This window comes from Aphelocoma coerulescens (assembly GCF_041296385.1).
Source record: "Aphelocoma coerulescens isolate FSJ_1873_10779 chromosome W unlocalized genomic scaffold, UR_Acoe_1.0 ChrW_unloc_scaf_4, whole genome shotgun sequence".
Lineage (NCBI taxonomy): Eukaryota > Metazoa > Chordata > Aves > Passeriformes > Corvidae > Aphelocoma > Aphelocoma coerulescens.
Genome location: NW_027184083.1, coordinates 2,235,375 through 2,253,864, shown reverse-complemented (window position 1 = coordinate 2,253,864; position 18,490 = coordinate 2,235,375). Strand labels below are relative to the sequence as shown.

At 43.8% G+C, this 18,490-nt stretch overlaps 1 protein-coding gene across 2 annotated transcripts in view; it reads right to left on the bottom strand.

Annotated features, from left to right (window-relative positions):
• The window catches only part of LOC138102895 (polycomb group RING finger protein 3-like), a 176,425-nt gene that overhangs the window by 82,892 nt on the left and 75,043 nt on the right, over positions 1–18,490 (bottom strand). For both annotated transcript variants that reach the window (XM_069000670.1, XM_069000669.1), the window contains exons 2-3: positions 14,057–14,174; positions 10,012–10,108 (exon numbers count right to left, since the gene is read on the bottom strand). In XM_069000670.1, the coding sequence (XP_068856771.1) occupies positions 10,012–10,108; positions 14,057–14,174 (215 nt within the window). The remainder of the gene's footprint in view (positions 1–10,011; positions 10,109–14,056; positions 14,175–18,490) is intronic.

Below are 18,490 nucleotides of genomic sequence, written 5' to 3'. Positions count from 1 at the left end.
AGAATGGTCCTTTCTGGAGCCTCTGGCAAAAGGTACCTGGGGAGACTTGAGGGTGACCTCTGGGGTTCTGGAGTCAGGGATACAGAGGATCCAAGGCCTGTTACATCCCAACTGAAAAAGAGATCGTAGCAGCTTATGAAGGTGTTTGAGTTACCTCAGAAGTGATTGGCACTGAAGCACAGATCCTTCTAGCACCCCGACTACCAATGCTGGGCTGGATGGTCAAAGGGAAAGTCCTTGCAACACATCATGCCACTGATGCAACGTGGAGCACGTGGATTGCTCTCATCGCACAGTGAGCTCAAATAGGAAATCCAAATCACCCTGAGATCTTGGAAATCATCACAAACTGTATTGAAGGTGAGAATTTTGGACTATCATTAGAAGAGGAAGAGGAGCAGGTGACACATGCTGAGGAGGCACCACCATATAACCAGCTACTAGAAAGTGAGAGACAATACACTCTCTTCACTGATGGATTGTCATGGGTGTGCTGGCTAGCTCAGTTGGTAGAGCAGCGATAGGGGATACACATCATAAAGTCACCCTAAGACAGTGGGTAACCCAAAATGTTATTGTATTCCATAGCTATCTGTGCCCAAAATTTGTTACTGCCTCTTTAAGACCCTGCAGCCAGAAAATGGAACTGGGGAGCAAGGGGGGAGGGAGGGGCATTGCCGCAGTCCCTTTTTATGTTGGAGCCTTGAAGCAGGGAGCAAGGAGCTCTCTCTCTCCTGGCAGCATTTGATGAAGGTGGAGGCTCCACTTTGGAATGTGTTGCTTTGGGCAGTTGTTTTTTTTTCTAGGCTTGCAATGGTAGCCACTTCAAAAAAATGAATTTCACAATCAAAAACTGTTTTGGAGTGAACTTTGCAAAATGAGATGGTCCCTGGGGCTGGGTCACCCTGTGTTGGTGCCAACAGACCGGTTTTCGCTCCCAACACGCACAGTGCAGAGGACAGCAGCACCAACACTGGCAAAGTCTAGTGGGTGGCAGGAGGAAGCGGTGGGTGGCAGCACTGACCCCACACGCACGGGCAATTCTCATCTGCCACTACAACTGCTTTGTAAGCTCCTACCTTCCCCAGAGACTTTGCCGTCATCCTTTTGTCTCCCAGACTGCGTAGTCACCTGCGAAGGCTGCCATCTTGGGGGAAGGGTCAGATGCCATTTTCCCTTTGTCTCCCTACACGTGGTCACCTGTGGTGGGTGCCATCTTGGAAAAGGTATTTACACCATTCTGGGTGTCTCTTTGTTCTTGGGGAGTTTGTGAGATTTAGCAATTTTATTCTAGTAATTATTTACTGTTATTATTTGCCTGTTGCAGTTTTGCTTGGTAGTAAACTGCTATTTTTTCACTTATATCTACTTGTATTTTATTTCTCCTTATTGGTGGAAGAGGGTTTGTCTGCCATTTTCCCTTCATCTCTCCACATGAGGTTGTCTGCAGAGGGTGCCATCTTGGGGGGAGGGTTTGTCTGCCATTTTTGTTTCTCTTTGTTCCCAGGGAGTCTGTGAGATTCAGCAACTTTTTAACTAGTGATTATCACTGTTATTTTTTGCCTGTTGCTGTTTCGTTTTTTTAATAAACTGTTATTTTTTCACTTATATCTACTCGCATTCATCTCTCCTTATTGGTGAAAAGGGAGTGGTTAAAACTAAAATGGGAGGTAACCCATTTTGAAGTGTCCGCCTCCTTAAATCGTCTTAAACCAAGACAGCTCTTATAATCCAATATTTTACCCAAGAGCAACATCATATAGCTCAGAATATCATCTAGCTAAAAAAGGTGGAACCCTGGTGTCAAAACCCAGGATCATGAGGAATTTGAGAAAAGGATAGTAATTAGGGGTAACGGGCAAAACATGGAGCAAACAATGCTGGAGAGTGGAATGATTGTGGGTATTTTCTGTTGTTGTAATTGTGGTGAAGGGAAAAGAGGTGGATTGTGTGTAAATTGTACACTCTCATTCAGTGCTGTGATTATGTTATTTTGGTTTTCGTGTGGGTAATTTTTTTTGTTGTTGTTTTGCTGACGTGAGTGAGGATTGTGTTTATGTATGTAGATCTTAATGATAGTTCTTAAATATATGATTCACAGAGGCAAGGGGTGGAATGTATTTGGTTTGCCTGGCAAGGTTCTGGTAGCAGGGGGGCTACAGAGGTGGCTTCACTAAGAAGCTGCTGTAAGCTTCCCCCATGTCCAGCAGAGCTAATGTCAGCCATCTCCAGGGCGGACATGCTGCCGACCAAGGCTGAGCCAATCAGAGATGGTAGTAATGCCTCTGTGATAACATTTTTAAGAAGGATAAAAAGTTATTGCACAGAAGATTGCGGCCAGGGAGGAGTGAGAATATGTGAGAGAAACAACTATGCAGACACCAAAGCCAGTGAAGGAGGGGCAGGAGGTGGTCCAGGCACCGGAGCTGAGATTCCCCTGAAGCCCATGGTAAAGCCCATGGTGAAGCATGCTGTCCTGCTTATGGAGGTCCACAAGGGAGCAGAGATCCACCTGCAGCCCATGGAGGAGACTCATGCCATAGCAGGTAGGTGGATGCCCAAAAGAAGGCTGTGACCCCATTGGAAGCCTGTGCTGGAGCAGACTCCTGGCAGGGACCTGTGGACTGATGGAGAGAGGAGCCCACACTAGAGAAGGTTTCCTTGTAGGACTTGTGACCCTGTGGAGGACCCACACTGGAGCAGGCTGCTCCTGAAGGACTGTACCCCATGGAAAGAGATCCACACTGGAGCAGTTTGTGAAGATCTGTAGCCCGTGGGAAGGACTCACGTTGGAGAAGTTTGTGGAGGACTGTCTCCCGTGGGAGGGATCGCCATGCTGGAGCAGGGGAAGGACTCCTCTTCCTGAAGAGCAACAGAAACAACCTATGATGAACTGATCATAACCCCCATTTCCTGCTTTCCTGTGCTGCTGAGGGGGATGAGGTGGAGAATCAGGAATAAAGTTGAACACAGGAAGGAGGGAGAAGTGGGACAAAGGTGTTTTTAAGATTTGTTTTACTTTTCACTCTGATTTTGATTAGTAATAAATTAAACTAATTTCCCTAAGTCATCTGTTTTGCCCCAGTAATCAGTGAGTGACCTTCCCTGCCCTTAACTCATGAGCCTTTTGTTATATTTTCTCTCCCCTGTCTAGTAGAGGAAGTGAATGATAGAGCAGCTTTGGTGGGCACCTGGCATCCAGCCAGGGTCAAACCACCACCGGAACAAAAAAGACTGATCCAGCACATAAGGAAAGAAATGGTGGGGAAGCAGGACTGGTTAAGATTCTAAACACTCGTGTTCAACCAAAGTTTAAGTTGCCATTTCCTGTATTACTCTAAAATAAGTCATTACCGGAAAGGACCAGAACATTACCTTGATTTCCAAACTATAAATAAAATGCAATACAGGCTAAAATGTCAGCCTCAGCTGCTACAAGGACATTAACACCAGAAGAGTTTATAATACCAAAATCCAGCTTTGACTCTCAGGTTAGGATTTTTAAAGGTCATTTACAGATTTCAGGAACATCTCCAAAACATTTAAATCTAAATGAATGATTTTAGCCATCAGCATGAGAACAGAGGTGAGAATTTAACAGCATTCTTAATGATAAAACATGAGATGTGCTTGTTTTACCTATTCCTCCGAGGGGAGGGGATGAATTAGATTCCAGATTCTTTTATCTAAGGTATAATGCAACGTTCCTCCCTATTCTCTATTGAAGTGATGCCTTTTCCTGGTCTTAAAATCAAGAGTCAAACACGGTTAGAAGGGAAAAAGGGATTTTACCCCTGTATTTATTTTAAGGATCCTTGGGTGCACTACGTCCAGGTCAAATGCACCTTAATGCACACCGCAATGCCCACCCCCAAAAGATCGGGTATAACATTATAGGTCTTACTAATTAGCCTATCTATCAAAGATTCCCCAATGAGAGGCTCAAGTGAGCCCCCCTCCCCAAGGAACCTTCCCCTGGATGGTTGTATCTTGGTTTACAGAATGTATTCTGGAGAGGACCTTGGGGTCTGGGGCACACTGATCCCTAGCTACGAAGCTTCTAAAATGTTTAGTCTCTTAGCTTGACAAACAAGTCCAAGAATGTAGGCAAAAAGCACTAAGAATACAGAAGTTGTAAAAAGGTATAAAAAGGGGTATAAAAGAAAAGGAAAAAAAATCATCATGGCATCAGAAGAAACCACAGACTTCCAAAATCAGGTTGGACAAAGGCTATCTGTTTTGATCTTTAAGGGGCAGTATTTTGCAACTAGCTCAAGAAAATACTTCTCTAGGAGTGCATCTTCATTTTTCAAAGCAGTAAAGCAAAGAACTTACACTGAAGAAAGGGATCAATTTTTAAAATTGACATAGTATTGTGCATTCCATATTCACAAACAACTGTCATCCACTTCTAACTACTCAATTTGAGGATATGGTTCCAGGCCTCGCTTTGCATTGAAAACAAGCTTCTGAAACAATACATGGATGTATTCCTGTAACTTTACAAGGACAACCATGTTGTTTTAAGTGCCATTTGTTTCTTCTTGTCAACTGGCATGTATTTGTCATTACTGTTTTGTCATTTTTCAAAATACACTCTAGTACAATTTCTACAACATTCTCAGAAAGTATAAGAAAAACCTATCTTATTTCTGACTCCTGAAGGGAATGCAGTTTTGAGCAATTCAGAAAGTTTCTATAGGACATGCACAATTCTCAGCGAAAGTGGAGAAGGAATCAAATTTATTTTCTATAGCCACTTCTTCAAAAGTTGAACTAGAACTCAGACATAAGCATTTGAAGCAGTGCCACAAATGAAAAGAAACTTCGCACAGAGGTAGACAAGAGTCTACACAACATACAGCAGCTACTGTGACCACACTTCTCAATACATTTCTATCAGTGAAAGTTGCTATGGTACAAATCTCTCATGCAAATGGAGCCAAGTCAGGTGGTATAAATATTTGACTGATACCTTTGAAATTTTTAAAATGAGAGGAAACTGTTGAAGAAAAAGAAAGGTAATGTACAAATAAACAGAAAATACACTGAAAAATAAGGAAATTATGATTTAATACCTCATTCATTATAGGTCACAGAGTAAGGGAGCCCTGTATGGGAGTGGGAAGAAGTAGGTACAAATCTTTCAGCGAGTCTTCCAGTCAACATGTTGAAGCCACTACTCTAACTTTCCTGCTACCAACTTCCTCACAGAATCACAGAAACACAGAATCACAGAATCACAGAATCACAGGTTGGAAGAGACCTCTAAGATCATCGAGTCCAACCCATTCCCTAACACCTACACTAAACCATGGCACCGAGCGCCACATCCAATCTTTTTTTAAACACATCCAGGGATGGTGGTTCCACCATCTCCCCAGGCAGATGATTCCAGTACTTCACCACTCTTTCTGTGAAAAATTTTTTCCTAATATCCAACCTATATTTCCCTTGGAACAGCTTAAGACTGTGTCCTCTCGTTTGGTCAGTTGCTGCCTGGAAAAAGAGACCAACCTCCACCTGACTACAACCACCTTTCAGAAAGTTGTACAGAGTGATAAGGTCACCTCGGAGTCTCCTCCAGGGTGAACAACCCCAGCTCCCTCAGCCGGTCCTCATAGGACTTGTGTTCCAAGCCCTGCACCAGCCTTGTTGCCCTCCTCTGGGCACGTTCGAGCATCATAACATCCTTCCTAAACTGGGGGGCCCAGAACTCGACACAGTACTCAAGGTGCGGCCTCACCAGTGCTGAGTACAGGGGAAGAATGACTTCCCTGGTCCTGCTGGCCACACTATTCCTGATACAGGCCAGGATGCCGTTGGCCAGGGCACACTGCTGGCTCATGTTCAATCGGCTGTCAACCAGTACCCCCAGGTCCCTTTCTGCCTGGCCACTGTCCAGGCGCACCACCCCCAGCCTATAACGTTGCAGGGGGTTATTGTGGCCAAAATGCAGGACTCAGCACTTGGACTTATCAAACTTCATCTTATTGGACTCTGCCCATCTATCCAACTGTTCCAGATCTCTCTGCAGAGCCCTCCTACCTTCCAACAGAATGACACACGCTCCCAGCTTAGTGTCATCTGCAAATTTACTAATAGTAGACTCAATACCCTCATCCATGTCATCAATAAAAATATTGAACAGAACTGGCCCCAGCACAGACCCCTGAGGGATGCCACTGGTGACCGGCCGTCAACTGGATGCAGCACTGTTCACCACGACTCTCTGGGCCCACCCATCCAGCCAGTTCTTAACCCAGAAAAGAGTGCTCCTGTCCAAGCCGTGGGCTGCCAGCTTTTCCACGAGGCTGCTGTGGGAGACAGTGTCAAAGGCCTTGCTGAAGTCCAAATAGGCAACATCCACAGCCCTTCCTGCATCCACCAGGTGGGTCACCTGGTCATTAAAGGAGATCAGATTGGTCAAACATGACCTGCCCCTTCTAAACCCATGCTGGCTGGGTCTGATCCCCTGGCCATCCTGTAGGTGCTGTGTGATGGCACGCAGAATAAACTGCTCCATTACCTTGCCGGGTACCAAGGTCAGACGGACTGGCCTATAATTACTAGGATCCTCCTTCCTAACTTTCTTGTGAATGGGCGTCACTTTGGCCAGCTTCCAGTCAGCTGGAACCTCACCGGTGAGCCAAGACTGCTGGTAAATGATGGAGAGCGGCTTTGCAAGCTTATCTGCCAGCTCTCTCATCACTCTGGGATGGATCCCATCTGGTCCTGTAGATTTATGAACATCCAAGCAGCTCAGCAGTTCTCTGACTGCCTCTTCCTGGATAACAGGGGACCATCCTGCTCCCTGACACCATGTGCCAGCCCCGGAGGACAGTTGTCCTGAGGACAAGCCGTCTTTCCACTAAAGACTGAGGCAAAGAAGATGTTAACCACTTCCACCTTCCCATCTGTAGTTATTAAGTTCCCACCCGCATCCAGTAGAGAACAGAGGTTGGTCTTACCCTTCCTTTTGCCGTTAACATATTTGTAAAAACATTTTTATTATCCTTCACAAGAGTTGCCAAGTTAAGTTCTAGCTGAGCTTTGGCCTCTCTAATTTTTTTCCTACATGCCCTAACAATCCCCTTAAATACTTCCTGAGAGACCTGACCCTCCCTCCAAAGATGATACATCCACTTTTTATTCCTAAGTTTCTTCAAAAGCTCCTTGCCCATCCAGGCTGAACGCTTGCCTCTTCGACTCATCTTACGGCACACAGGGACAGTCCGTTCCAATGCCCTCAAGATCTGTTTTGAAGCACGCCCACCTTTCCTGGACTCCCTTGTTTTTAAGGGCTGCTTCCCAAGGAACTCTCTGAATAAGTCCCCTAAATAGGCCAAAGTCTGCCCTCCAGAAATCCAGTGTAAAAGTTTTATTGATGTTCTTCCTCATTTCACCAAATATTGAGAACTCTATAATTTCACAATCACTGTGCCCCAGACAGCCTCCAACCACCACATCTCCCACCAGCCCATCTCTATTTGCAAACAGCAGGTCTAGCATTGTCCCTCCCCTGGTGGGCCCGCTCACCAGCTGTGACAAAAAGTTGACCTCCACACATTCTAAGAACTTCCTGGACTGCCTCCTTTCTGCTGTATTAAGTTCCCATCAGATGTCTGGTAGGTTAAAGTCACCTACAAGAACAAGGGCTGGTGATCCTGAAACATTCTCCAGCTGCTTGTAGAATAAGTTATCCACCTCTTCTTCCTGGCTGGGTGGTTGATAACAGACTCCCACCAGGATGTCAGCCTTGTTGGCCTTCCCCTTAATTCTTACCCATAGGCACTCGACTTCATCATCGTTGGTTTCAATATCCATGGCATCAAAAGCCTCCCTAATATAAAGGGCCACCCCTCCACTTCTTTTCCCTTTCCTGTCTCTTCTGAAGAGCTTGTAGCCATACAGTGCAGTGCTCCAGCTATGTGAGTCGTCCTACCACGTTTCCATGATGGCGACTGCATCATAGCTTTGCTGTTGTACCGTGGCTTCCAGCTCTTCTTGTTTGTTACCCATGCTGTGTGCATTAGTATACATGAACTTCAGCTGGGGTGCTATTTCACCCCTAACTCTGGCTTACCCCCCTTGGGCCTGCTTCCGGAGAGCCCAGTTGCATCCCCTTCCCCCTTCAAACCTAGTTTAAAGCCCTCCCAATGAGTTCCACCAGTTCATGGGCTAAAAACATTTTGCCTTTAACAGGGAGATCGAGTCCATCTGGTTCCAGCAGACCAGGTGCCGTAAAAGTTGCCCTATGATCAAAGAACCCAAAATTCTTCTGATGACACCAACCCTTGAGCTACTTGTTGATAATGTCGGCTGTCCTTTTCCTTTCATCATTCGTCCTTGTCACCGAAGGGACTGAGCGGAACACTATCTGTGCTCCTGCCCTATCAACCACTTGACCCAGAGCCCTAAAGTCCCTTTTAATTGCCCTAACACTTCTCTTTTCAGTCTCATCACTGCCAACCTAGAGTATCAACAGTGGGTAATAATCAGTGGGCTGAATCAGCCCAGGGAGTCTCTCAGTAATATCCCATACCTGAGCCCCAGAGAGGCAGCAGACCTCTCTGTGGGATGGGTCCAGTCGACATATGGGCCCCTCTGTTCTCCTCAGAAGGGAGTCACCTACTACAACTACCCTTCTTTTCTTTATAATGTTAGAGGTGGTGATCCGTCTGACAGATGAAGCGTAATTGGGAGGCCCACTGGGCAGGTCATTTTCTTCTGCGTCATCTGGCTGACCTTCCTCATCCAGGGCCTCATACCTATTCTGATGTGGCACCTGGGTATGTGATGGGGGTCGGGAGGAATTTTTATTACCTCCCCGAGTAGGAACCCATTTCCACTCCCCTTCATCCACCAGGTGTCCTCCTATTACCTGAACGTGGGAGGCATGGGAGTCCCCAGACTCTTGGCAGGCTTCCCTCAAGGATGGAAGGGCAGAACTCCACCACTCTATTTCCCTCTCACTTTCCCTAATACTCCTTAGTCTTCCTACTTCCTTCTTAAGCGCAGCCACCAGTGAAAGGAGATCATTCACTTGTTCATACCGCAGGCAGGCTTCGTTTGCACTGCCCCGTGGTACCATCGACAAGCTCAAACACTCCTCACAGGAAGGGGTCTGGACAGACACATCCTTCTTGGAGGGTTCTGTTTGGGTACATACACTTTTACTAACTGCAGCCCTTGATCATGTAAAAACCATTACTAATGAAAAAACCCAAAACCAACCAACAAAAATTGCAACAAACAACTAAAAACCCCACGAGCAGGAGGAAACCTGCAACGCTGCCTGCTTGCCCTGCTTGCGTGAACTGGCCCGCAAACTGCCATCCCACGCCCTTAGAGATGTGCCATGACCCTGTTTGCCCACTCCTGTTCACCGCGCTCTGGGTTGCCACAGTCCCTAGAACCCTTTTTAATCACCCCACTGCTGCCCAGAGGAGAAACCCCACCCTGCACCTGCGTGGCTAACGAGAACAAGGAACCCACCTGCTCAGCCCTCAGTCCTCATCTGCATCTATGAACTAAAGAGTTCTTTGAAAGACTAAATCAACAATAATGCTGTATATTTGCAACATCTTTGAACACACCCCCTCAGTCACTGAAAGCCCCTGTCAAACTGACAGTCATTGTTTGGAAGATTTACTACAAGTGTAATTCCTGTTGATGTTCCATATATGCAACTTCTATGATCCAGGTATGCAAAACAGGAAGAGACTAAATCTCATTGTACTTCACTCAGGAATCAAACAATAAAGTCTATTGTGTTTCTCTGATTCAAGAGAAAAGGATTAGTTTCAAAAGAATTGCAAATTCACAGCAGAATTCAATACCTTACCCCTTTTATATAAATCTTCTGTCTTCTAATCAAACTTCTTTATATATATTTAAAATATTGATAAGCAAATTAAAAAATGTAGAGAGAAACTGTGCTGAATTTGTGAAGTTTGTACAGCTCAGAGAGTAACTAGTTCTGCTTTTCCTTTCCTACTCCACACTTACCCGATATACTGTAATGGATGGCTCTGGTGTATAACAATCCGACATGTTGGACAGGTGTTGTTTTCCTCCAAATACTTCACCAAGCAGCTTCTACAGACTAATAACAAGAACATTAATAATTAAAAAGAAATAAACCAAGACAGAGTTTGAAGAAACCTGTGAGGTCGCTGGCAGTATCTGTGGGTTTCTGAATCGCTTTCGCTGTGTCTGTGGAGAGACTGGCTGGCAGGTGACAAACAGGTCTTGCAAGAGGGGTGGGTAAGGGCTGGATGGTGCTGATGGTCTCCATGGCCAGTTCAAACCCCAGGAAGCCACATATAACTGGGCCCTAGGGGGCACAGCCAACCAAGAGTGTGGCATTGGTGGGGACATTTTTTTTCTGAGAACTACAAGGAGACAGTAGCCTGCAGAAAGAAAATGGTCTCCACCTGCCACAACTGCAAGGCTGAGGCTGAAACACAAACAGACCTCCCAAGGACTGAAATAGCTGTGCAGAGCTGAGGTTGCATGGAGCTGCAGCACTTGGAAGTTCCTGTGGCACCTGAAGGCAGCAGTGGATGTCATAGCTGCAAGCATGCCCAGCTAGAACTCCTCAAGCTATGTTACAAGAGGAGCTCAACAGCACAGTATTCAGGAATGTGAGTGGGACATCAATACATGGTACTGTGCTCCTATTATTTCATGTAGGCTCCAATGATACTGCAACGAGGCAACTTAGAACTATTAAAAGACTATATGTAATTTGGAGCAATGTTAAAAGGATATGGAGCACAGGTGGTGGTCTCTATTCTCTCAGAATAAGGGGTTCAGGAAGGAGGAGCCAAAATGAACAGGTGAATGCCTGGCTGTGTGGCTAGTACCATACTCAAGGTTTTGGCTTCTATGAATATGGATCTACCTTTGAGAAGCTGGGTCTGTTGGGAGCTAATGGGATTCACCCGACCAAGCAGGGCAAGAGGGTCTTCACCAACAAGCTGGCCAGACTTATAAAGAGGGCTTTAAACTAGATTTAGCAGGGGAAAGGGATGGAGTTCTGAGCACCAGACAAGACTCAGGAGCTGATGGTGTATTAGGAACCAACAGGGAAAAATCTATGAAAAGCCTGAAAGGATTAGGGTGTGTTCCTCTAAAAAGGTGACAAGGCAGGTAGCTTAGCTGAAGTGCCTCTATACCACTGCAGGGAGCATGGGTAACAAAGTGAAGGAGCTGGAAGTCACTGTGCAGCTAGAAAGCTATGATCAAATCACTATCACAGAAATTTGAAGAATTGCATGACCAGAGCACTGCAATTGATGGCTATAAACTGTTCAGAAGGGACAGGCAAGGAAGAAGGGGTAGGAAGGATGCCCTCTATGTACAAAAAATGGACTGGCTGCACAGAGATGCAGTGATCATGCCCAGGTGTGATTCACAATCTTCAGGGATAAGGGCCAGGTGAAGAGTAGAGTCAGGACCCAGTGGGACGGAGTGCACCCTCAGCAAGTTTGCAGATGACACCAAGTTGACTGATGCAGTTGATTCACTAGATGGAAGGGATGCCATCCAAAGGAATCTTGAAAGGCTTGAGGAGTGGGCCCATGTGACCCTCATGAAGTTCAACAAGGCCAAGTGCAGGGTCCCACATCTGGGTTGTAGCAACACCCAACATCAGTACAGACTGGAGGATGGATGGATTGAGAGCAGCCCTGCTGAGGACTTGGGGATACCGGTGGATGAAAAATTGGACATGAGCAATGTGCACTTGCAGCTCAGAAAGCCAATCATATCCTGGGCTGCATGAAAAGAAGTGTGGCAAGCAGATCAAGGGAAGTCATTCTCCTCCTCTACTCCACTCTTGAGAGACCCCACCTGGAATACCGTGTCCACCTCTGGGGTCTCCAACACAAGAAAGAAATAGAACTATTAGTGCAGGTCCAGAGGAAGGCCATGAAAATGGTCAGAGGGCTGGAACACCTCTCCTATAAAGGAAGTCTGAGAGAGTTGGGGTTATTCAGCCTGGAGAAGAGAACATTTTTAATGAACTTTTATGATTTCTGTTCTCAATTTGGAAAAGTGATGCATTGTAGCTATGTTAAGAAAATTATATCTAGTTAGAGTCTTCCTAACAAATCATGCTTAAATTTGGATCAATCCCATTCCTGAAGTTACTAGAACAGTATTTCAAATAGGTCAGTAGCATATTTACTTGTTTTTTTCAGCTTTTACAAAGGATGTTACAGACTTTGCATGCCATTAAAATACATAGTCATTTTGATTTTTATCATGGATGCACATAGAAGAAAAATGTGTTATGATAATAAGCATTTGGCAAAAAAAAATTTCTTTTTCCTCAAGTCCAATGCTTTGAATCATATTATTCAAATGCAATTCAACTTTTCACTTTCACAAAATACACTACAAATAGACTTCAATCAGAAAATAAAATGAGTAAAGGTTTTTAGTATACAGATAAAAACTCTTAAAATTAATACTACATAGCACATGCTTTTGGAGCTGTTTCTAAGTTTATACACAACCTCACAATATTTGATTCAAATAAAAGCAATTCTTTCATTTCAATCTGTACTACTGTTTTTTCACTACATTGCAGTATTGTCAGTATTAAGTGTTTTCCTGACTCAAAGTTCTAAATGAATTCCAGCTCAAATTTCAGAAATTAAAAAAACTCAAGCTACCAAAATTATATATATTCTTTTTATTATTAAAAAAGGTTAAGCATCTTTTCCCTCAACAATAATCCCTTTAATCTTAGGTAGTCTTACAACAGTTCTTACGGTATGAGAGAACTATAGCTGTACTGCCATCTGTCTCTCAGACATGATGGTATGTTTGAACACCAGTTAAAGCCAAAAAAGTAATTATGCTTTCTTTTCTTATATATCATATTTACATATTTAAGATTAAATTACTGTTGCTGGTAGAGATTATTATTGGACCTATCCTACTAATTTTGCCCCCTAAGCCCAGATCTTGCATTACAGTCTACTCCAGTAGTATATGCTAGCAGATCCAGTTGCAAGGGTGAGGCCGTAACCTGTTTGAAACAAGTATACAGAAGAACCAAACTGATCTTCTAAAATCACTAACTTCTCACTTGTCATCATTAGATCCTCCAGTTTTGAATACGGAGATACCAGCTCCTCCTAAACTAAACTCAGCACAGGTCAGCTGTTTTTTCACAGACAAGCTAAAAAGGTACAAATGAAAAAATTCTGCAGCTGTTCTTTAAAAAGCTGCTACCCACCCTTCCATCCATAATATGAAGCTATGTCTCCCCTCAGAATTAATACCATAAGTCTAAGGATGAAACTAAAGGCAAGAAAACTTTCTGAAAACATAAACTTCTAATAAGGAACATTCCACAAGACACCCCATAGGTTTGCTCTAAAAATGCATTCCTCAGGAATGGCATGGCCTTTGTGAACTGGGAAAACCTGCTTGCAGTGCATGTTTCAGGGTTGCACATAAATAAATAAATACATTTTAGAAAAACAAAAAAGTGACCTTCCAGCAAGACTAATTTTAATAGTTAATGGTAGCATTACAGAATTTGGTACAAAGCAAAGTAAAAGGTTAGATTAGGGTTCTAAATGCTTTACTCCAAACAGAACACCAAGGAACTTCAGATTTGGAGCACATGGAGAAGGGACACAGGAATGAACTAAAAAAGGAATGAGAAGAAAAACAAAAAAAGCAAATACATTAAGGCTGATGAACAGCATCTAGAAATCAGATGTAGTGAAAAAAACATGTCCGGCAAATTTGAAACATATCATCTCTGTAAAGCATGCCACATTTCTTCTAATATTCAGCAGAAAAGCTACATTCTTATACATTACCATTTACTATATATGGTTTCAAGTTTATTCTTATTTTTCTCACAAAACAATATATTTTTCTTGAAAAATTATAAGTGCATAGCAAAGTTTGCTTTATTCTGGCTGATACACAGTAAAACTTTAAATTTCAACTAAAACTTAAAACATCTAGCACATCAAGTAAAACAACAATTCTAGCTTAATCACAGCATTATATTCCTACTTACAAGTATGTAAGCATTCTGTTACAGTGGTAGCATCAATCAGGTATCCATTGCATAAATGACAGGTTATATGGACATTAATGTCCCAAAGCTTAATCTTTCTAGTCATCATCTTTGGTATCTGAAAAAAAGAAAAAAAAAATCACCCACACATTACATAGCAACTCAGATGTACTGATAAGGTAAAAGTAGTTTTGAAATAAGTAATAACTATAATTCACCTTAAAGACATGCTTATGTAGATAACTTGAAGCTCGTGTATACTTCTGCACATATTTTGTGTGAGCACTAAAATTTTAAAATATTATAAAAATATATGATGAAATAACTGAAATCTACACTATTTTACATGTTAAGGATACAGAGTGGAAAAGTCCTAGTACATCATTAACACTGACCAAGTGTGGTGGATTAGCCTTGACTAACAACCCTATGCAGCACTACAGGCTGGGGGAAGAGTAGCTGGAAAGCTGCCCACCAGAAAAAGACTTGGGGGTGTTGGTTGACAGCTGTCTGAGCATGAGCCAGCGTGTGCCCAAGTGGCCAAGAAGGCCAGTGGCATCCTGGCCTGTATCAGAAATAGTGTGGCCAGCAGGGCCAGGGAAGTGATTGTCTCCCTGTACTTGGCACTGGTGAGGCCACACCTCAAATCCTGTGTTCAGTTCTGGGCCCCTCACTACAAGAAAGACACTGAGGTGCTGGAGCATGTCCAAAGAAGAGCAATGAAGCTGGAGAAGAACCTGGAACACAAGACTTGTGAGGAGCGGCTGAGGGAACTGGGGTTGTTTAGCCTGGAGAAAGGGAGGCTCAGGGGAGACCTTATTGTTCTCCACCTGAAAGGAGGTTGCAGTGAAGTGGGTGTCAGTGTCTTCTCCCAGGTAAAAAGTGACAGGAGGAGAGGAGATGTCTTCAAGTTGAACCAAGGGAGGTTTAGATTGGATATTAGGAAAAATTTCTTCACAGAAAGGGTTGTCAAGCATTGGAACATGCTGCCCAGTGAAGTGATTGAGTCACCATCCCTGAAAGTATTCAAAAAACGTGTGGATATGGCACTTGAGGACATGGTTTAATGGTGAACTGGTGGTGCTAGGGTGACAGTTGGACTTGATGATCTTGGAGGTTGTTTTCCAACCTTAACAATTCTATGATTCTATGATAATGGTTTCTCTCTACTACTTCTTTCTTCTCACACTTTTCCTCTGCTCTGTTGTGGGTTCTCCACAGACAGCAGTTTCTTTAAGAATATCCATCTACTCTGACATGGATCCTCCACAGACTGCAGGAAATATCTACTCCAGTACCATGAAGCACCTCCTCCTTCTCCTCCTTTCTCTGATCTTGATGTTGCCTCTGTTTTTTCTTACTCCTTTTGTTACTTCCTTCTCTCTCTGCCCAGTGTTTTCTGCCCTTTCTTCAATATGTTTTCATAGAGGTGCCACAAATTTGCTGATGGGCTCAGGTTTGGCCTGTATTGGGTCCATTGCCAAGCCAGCTATGTCCAGAACAGGGCAGTCTCCGATCTCTTCCCACAGAGGCCACACCCCTATAGTCTTTCCCCCTTGCCATTTACATTCAATACATCAAGGGATGCAGATTTAAGACCAAATAAGATTTTAGTCATTTAAGCATTTTCAGTCAAGCTAGTAATTAAGACGTCTGAAAAGGAACATAGATGATCCTCCTGTAATTAGCAAAGTACAAAATCAAAAGGAATAGGTCTAATTTGACATATTCAACCCTACTGTCAGCTTCACATCTCCTTATGTTTAGGGCATGATGTTGAATCTATATCTGAAAAAGGGAGTGTCATGGGTTAGCAAAGCATAGTCCTGGAAGTTATGTTCTTGCAAAGGGGTTCTTACAGCTCCTCTATGACCTGACAGAACCTATCAGCTGGCTAGTTTGAATATGGACAATTTTTTAAGCCACTTAAAATTGTGACCCCCACTGTGGTCCACATTTAAGAATAGACAAACCCTGGACAGAGCGCTCTCTCGTTTCCAGTGCTGGGACAGGTGGCTGCAGGCCCCGTGCGGGGGCCAGCAGGCCCGGCCCAGGCCCTGCTCGGGCCAGGCCGGGCCAGGCCACAGCCATCCTGGAGCCGTGCGGCCCTGTTTCCACCCACGGAACCCCACAGTCCTGCTACGTGCAGACGGAGCGGCCTAGCTCCCCCTCTCCAGTGCGGCCAAGGCCAAGATTCAGCCGAAAGCTGCCCACCGCTGCCCAGCAAAGGTCATGTGACCAACAGCGATAAGCGACATTCCAGCTGCAAGGCCTAGGTGAGATTAATTGTCATACATGAAATCCCTATTTGTGCTTGGTCTTTGCATATTAAGTGCTTTAATTAATTAATTTTGAGTTAAATATTTTTTAATTGAATGTTAAAATTAACTCATCAGCCCAGGTACAAAAATCAAGTTCCATTATCAGTGTTTTCAATTGTTCAAAGTAGTTTATTAAGAGAGTTGCACCCTTCCCAGTTAAGATTCCCAACTTAATGCTCCCTTTTCAAACTTCAAACCACTTGTACACCATAAGAGTTATCTTTCCTGTGTTTACTGTATACTTTTACAAGTGTTTTAAGATGTGTTGGATGTATTTTAATACTTTTTTTAGGTGTTTTTACTTGCACTTTGCTTCCAAGGCTAACTCCAAAAACCCCAGTTCTAACAGCCAGCAGCTATTTTTAGCCCCATAGCCATCACCCTGTAGGCAAGCTCCATGGCAACCTGAATTTTAATGAAGGCATTGTAGCACCCTTATCTCAACTAATACCACCCCTCTGACAACGATGAGCCATTGGTTGACGGAGATGATCTGTCAAAGGGAAAGCACCAATCACTTTAAACCGAAGGGGCGGGCTGTGGGCGGGCTGTGGGTGGACTGGGGTGGAGCAAAGGCACTATAAAACGAGAGACAGAGACACGCTCTCTCTCTCTCTCTGCAGCCTAGCTGTGGTGGACGTCAGTGCTGGGAAAGCCTACTCCTATTAAGGAGATGTTAGTAATTTTTTTTGCTTTTGGACCAGCCAAACGCCAGCCCAGCACTGTAAGTCCTTTTTCTCTACCTGTGGTCCAGTGCTGTTTCAGCCAGAAGATCTAAAATCCCTGCGCTCCTGGGGCATACCATCTATCGAGCCATAGGATCCCAAATTTTTATATTTTTCTAATTTCTGTAATTTTTTCACTTTTCTGTTTTCAATAAATTATTTTAATTTTTTTTTTTTTTAACTAAGAGTTGTCTCATTTCTCACAGTTTCTCAGGACAGAAATGGAGAGTTAAACTTCTCTGCCTTTTTAGCTAGCCTGCTAGCTGAGGCAAGAAAGTTTTTTTCCCTGGGACTTTAGCTTCTTCTTCTATTCTGGACTGTTCAGCAACACAAGAACATCACTGGGAGGCCCCACACGGTGGCCCAGAGGTGCCCACGCCAAACCCCAGCTCCTGAGAGACAGAGAGAGACACCCACAGAAAGGACTTTGAATCTTCTCAGGTCTTCTCTACAGCCAGAGGTTTTATTATTTAACATTATTCGTTTTCCATGCCTGTGTGCACTTTGATTGTTAAATAAATAGGATTTTTTTCACTTTCCTCTGAGGAATTTCTTTCCAAACCTGGTGGGGGAGGGGCTGCTGAAACCTGCCTTCTAACAGAGGGACGTTCATTTTGGACGTTTTTCCTCCAAATTTTCCTCAAATCAAGACAAATATTTTTGCCCCAACATGGGGCCCGGAGGAAGTGAAAAAACTGTGATAATTACATTTTGGTTTTAATTACTTTGTATTGGGGTAAAACAGTCAGTAGTCACCATGTTGGTTGAGTTTGTAATGTCTCTCTGGTTTGAGGTACTAATGTCTTTCTGGTCCCTAGGCCTGTTTGCCTAGCCACAGATAGTGCCAATTTTGTCCCTGGCACGTAATTTTACCAAGCAGGGGCACGAATCCAGATTGCTGTTTTGCTGTGCTCAGTGATAATGATTTATAGGAAGTTAAAAGAGGTGCTGGGAATTGTTGAAAATGTGTATGGTCTGTTGTTTATGCATCCTAGTCTCCGTCCTAGTTTCAATAGCCTATTTTGGGGGTTTATTAGTAATTGCACCCAGTTTGTTAGAGGAGGAGGAGGGGATGGGGTATCCCAGCCTTTCATCTCCTTCTTCCCTTTAAATCTGGTACGTCTCCTTTTGAGAATGTTCAGTTCCCCCTGCATCTTAAAGAGACCACCTTCCTGGTATTTTATCTGGTAAGCTTCCTTTATATGGTGTAGTGGTTTGGTCCAAGATACTCATTACTGTTTATCTTCTGTGAGATAAGAATTAGGAGAAATGCAAAGCAGGCACCAAACTTGAAAGAATATAAAGAAGTTTATTAACAGACCTAAAAGAAGAAAAAAAAAATACCACACCTTCAGAACTCTTCTCCTCCCCCCACCTTCCTCCCTTCT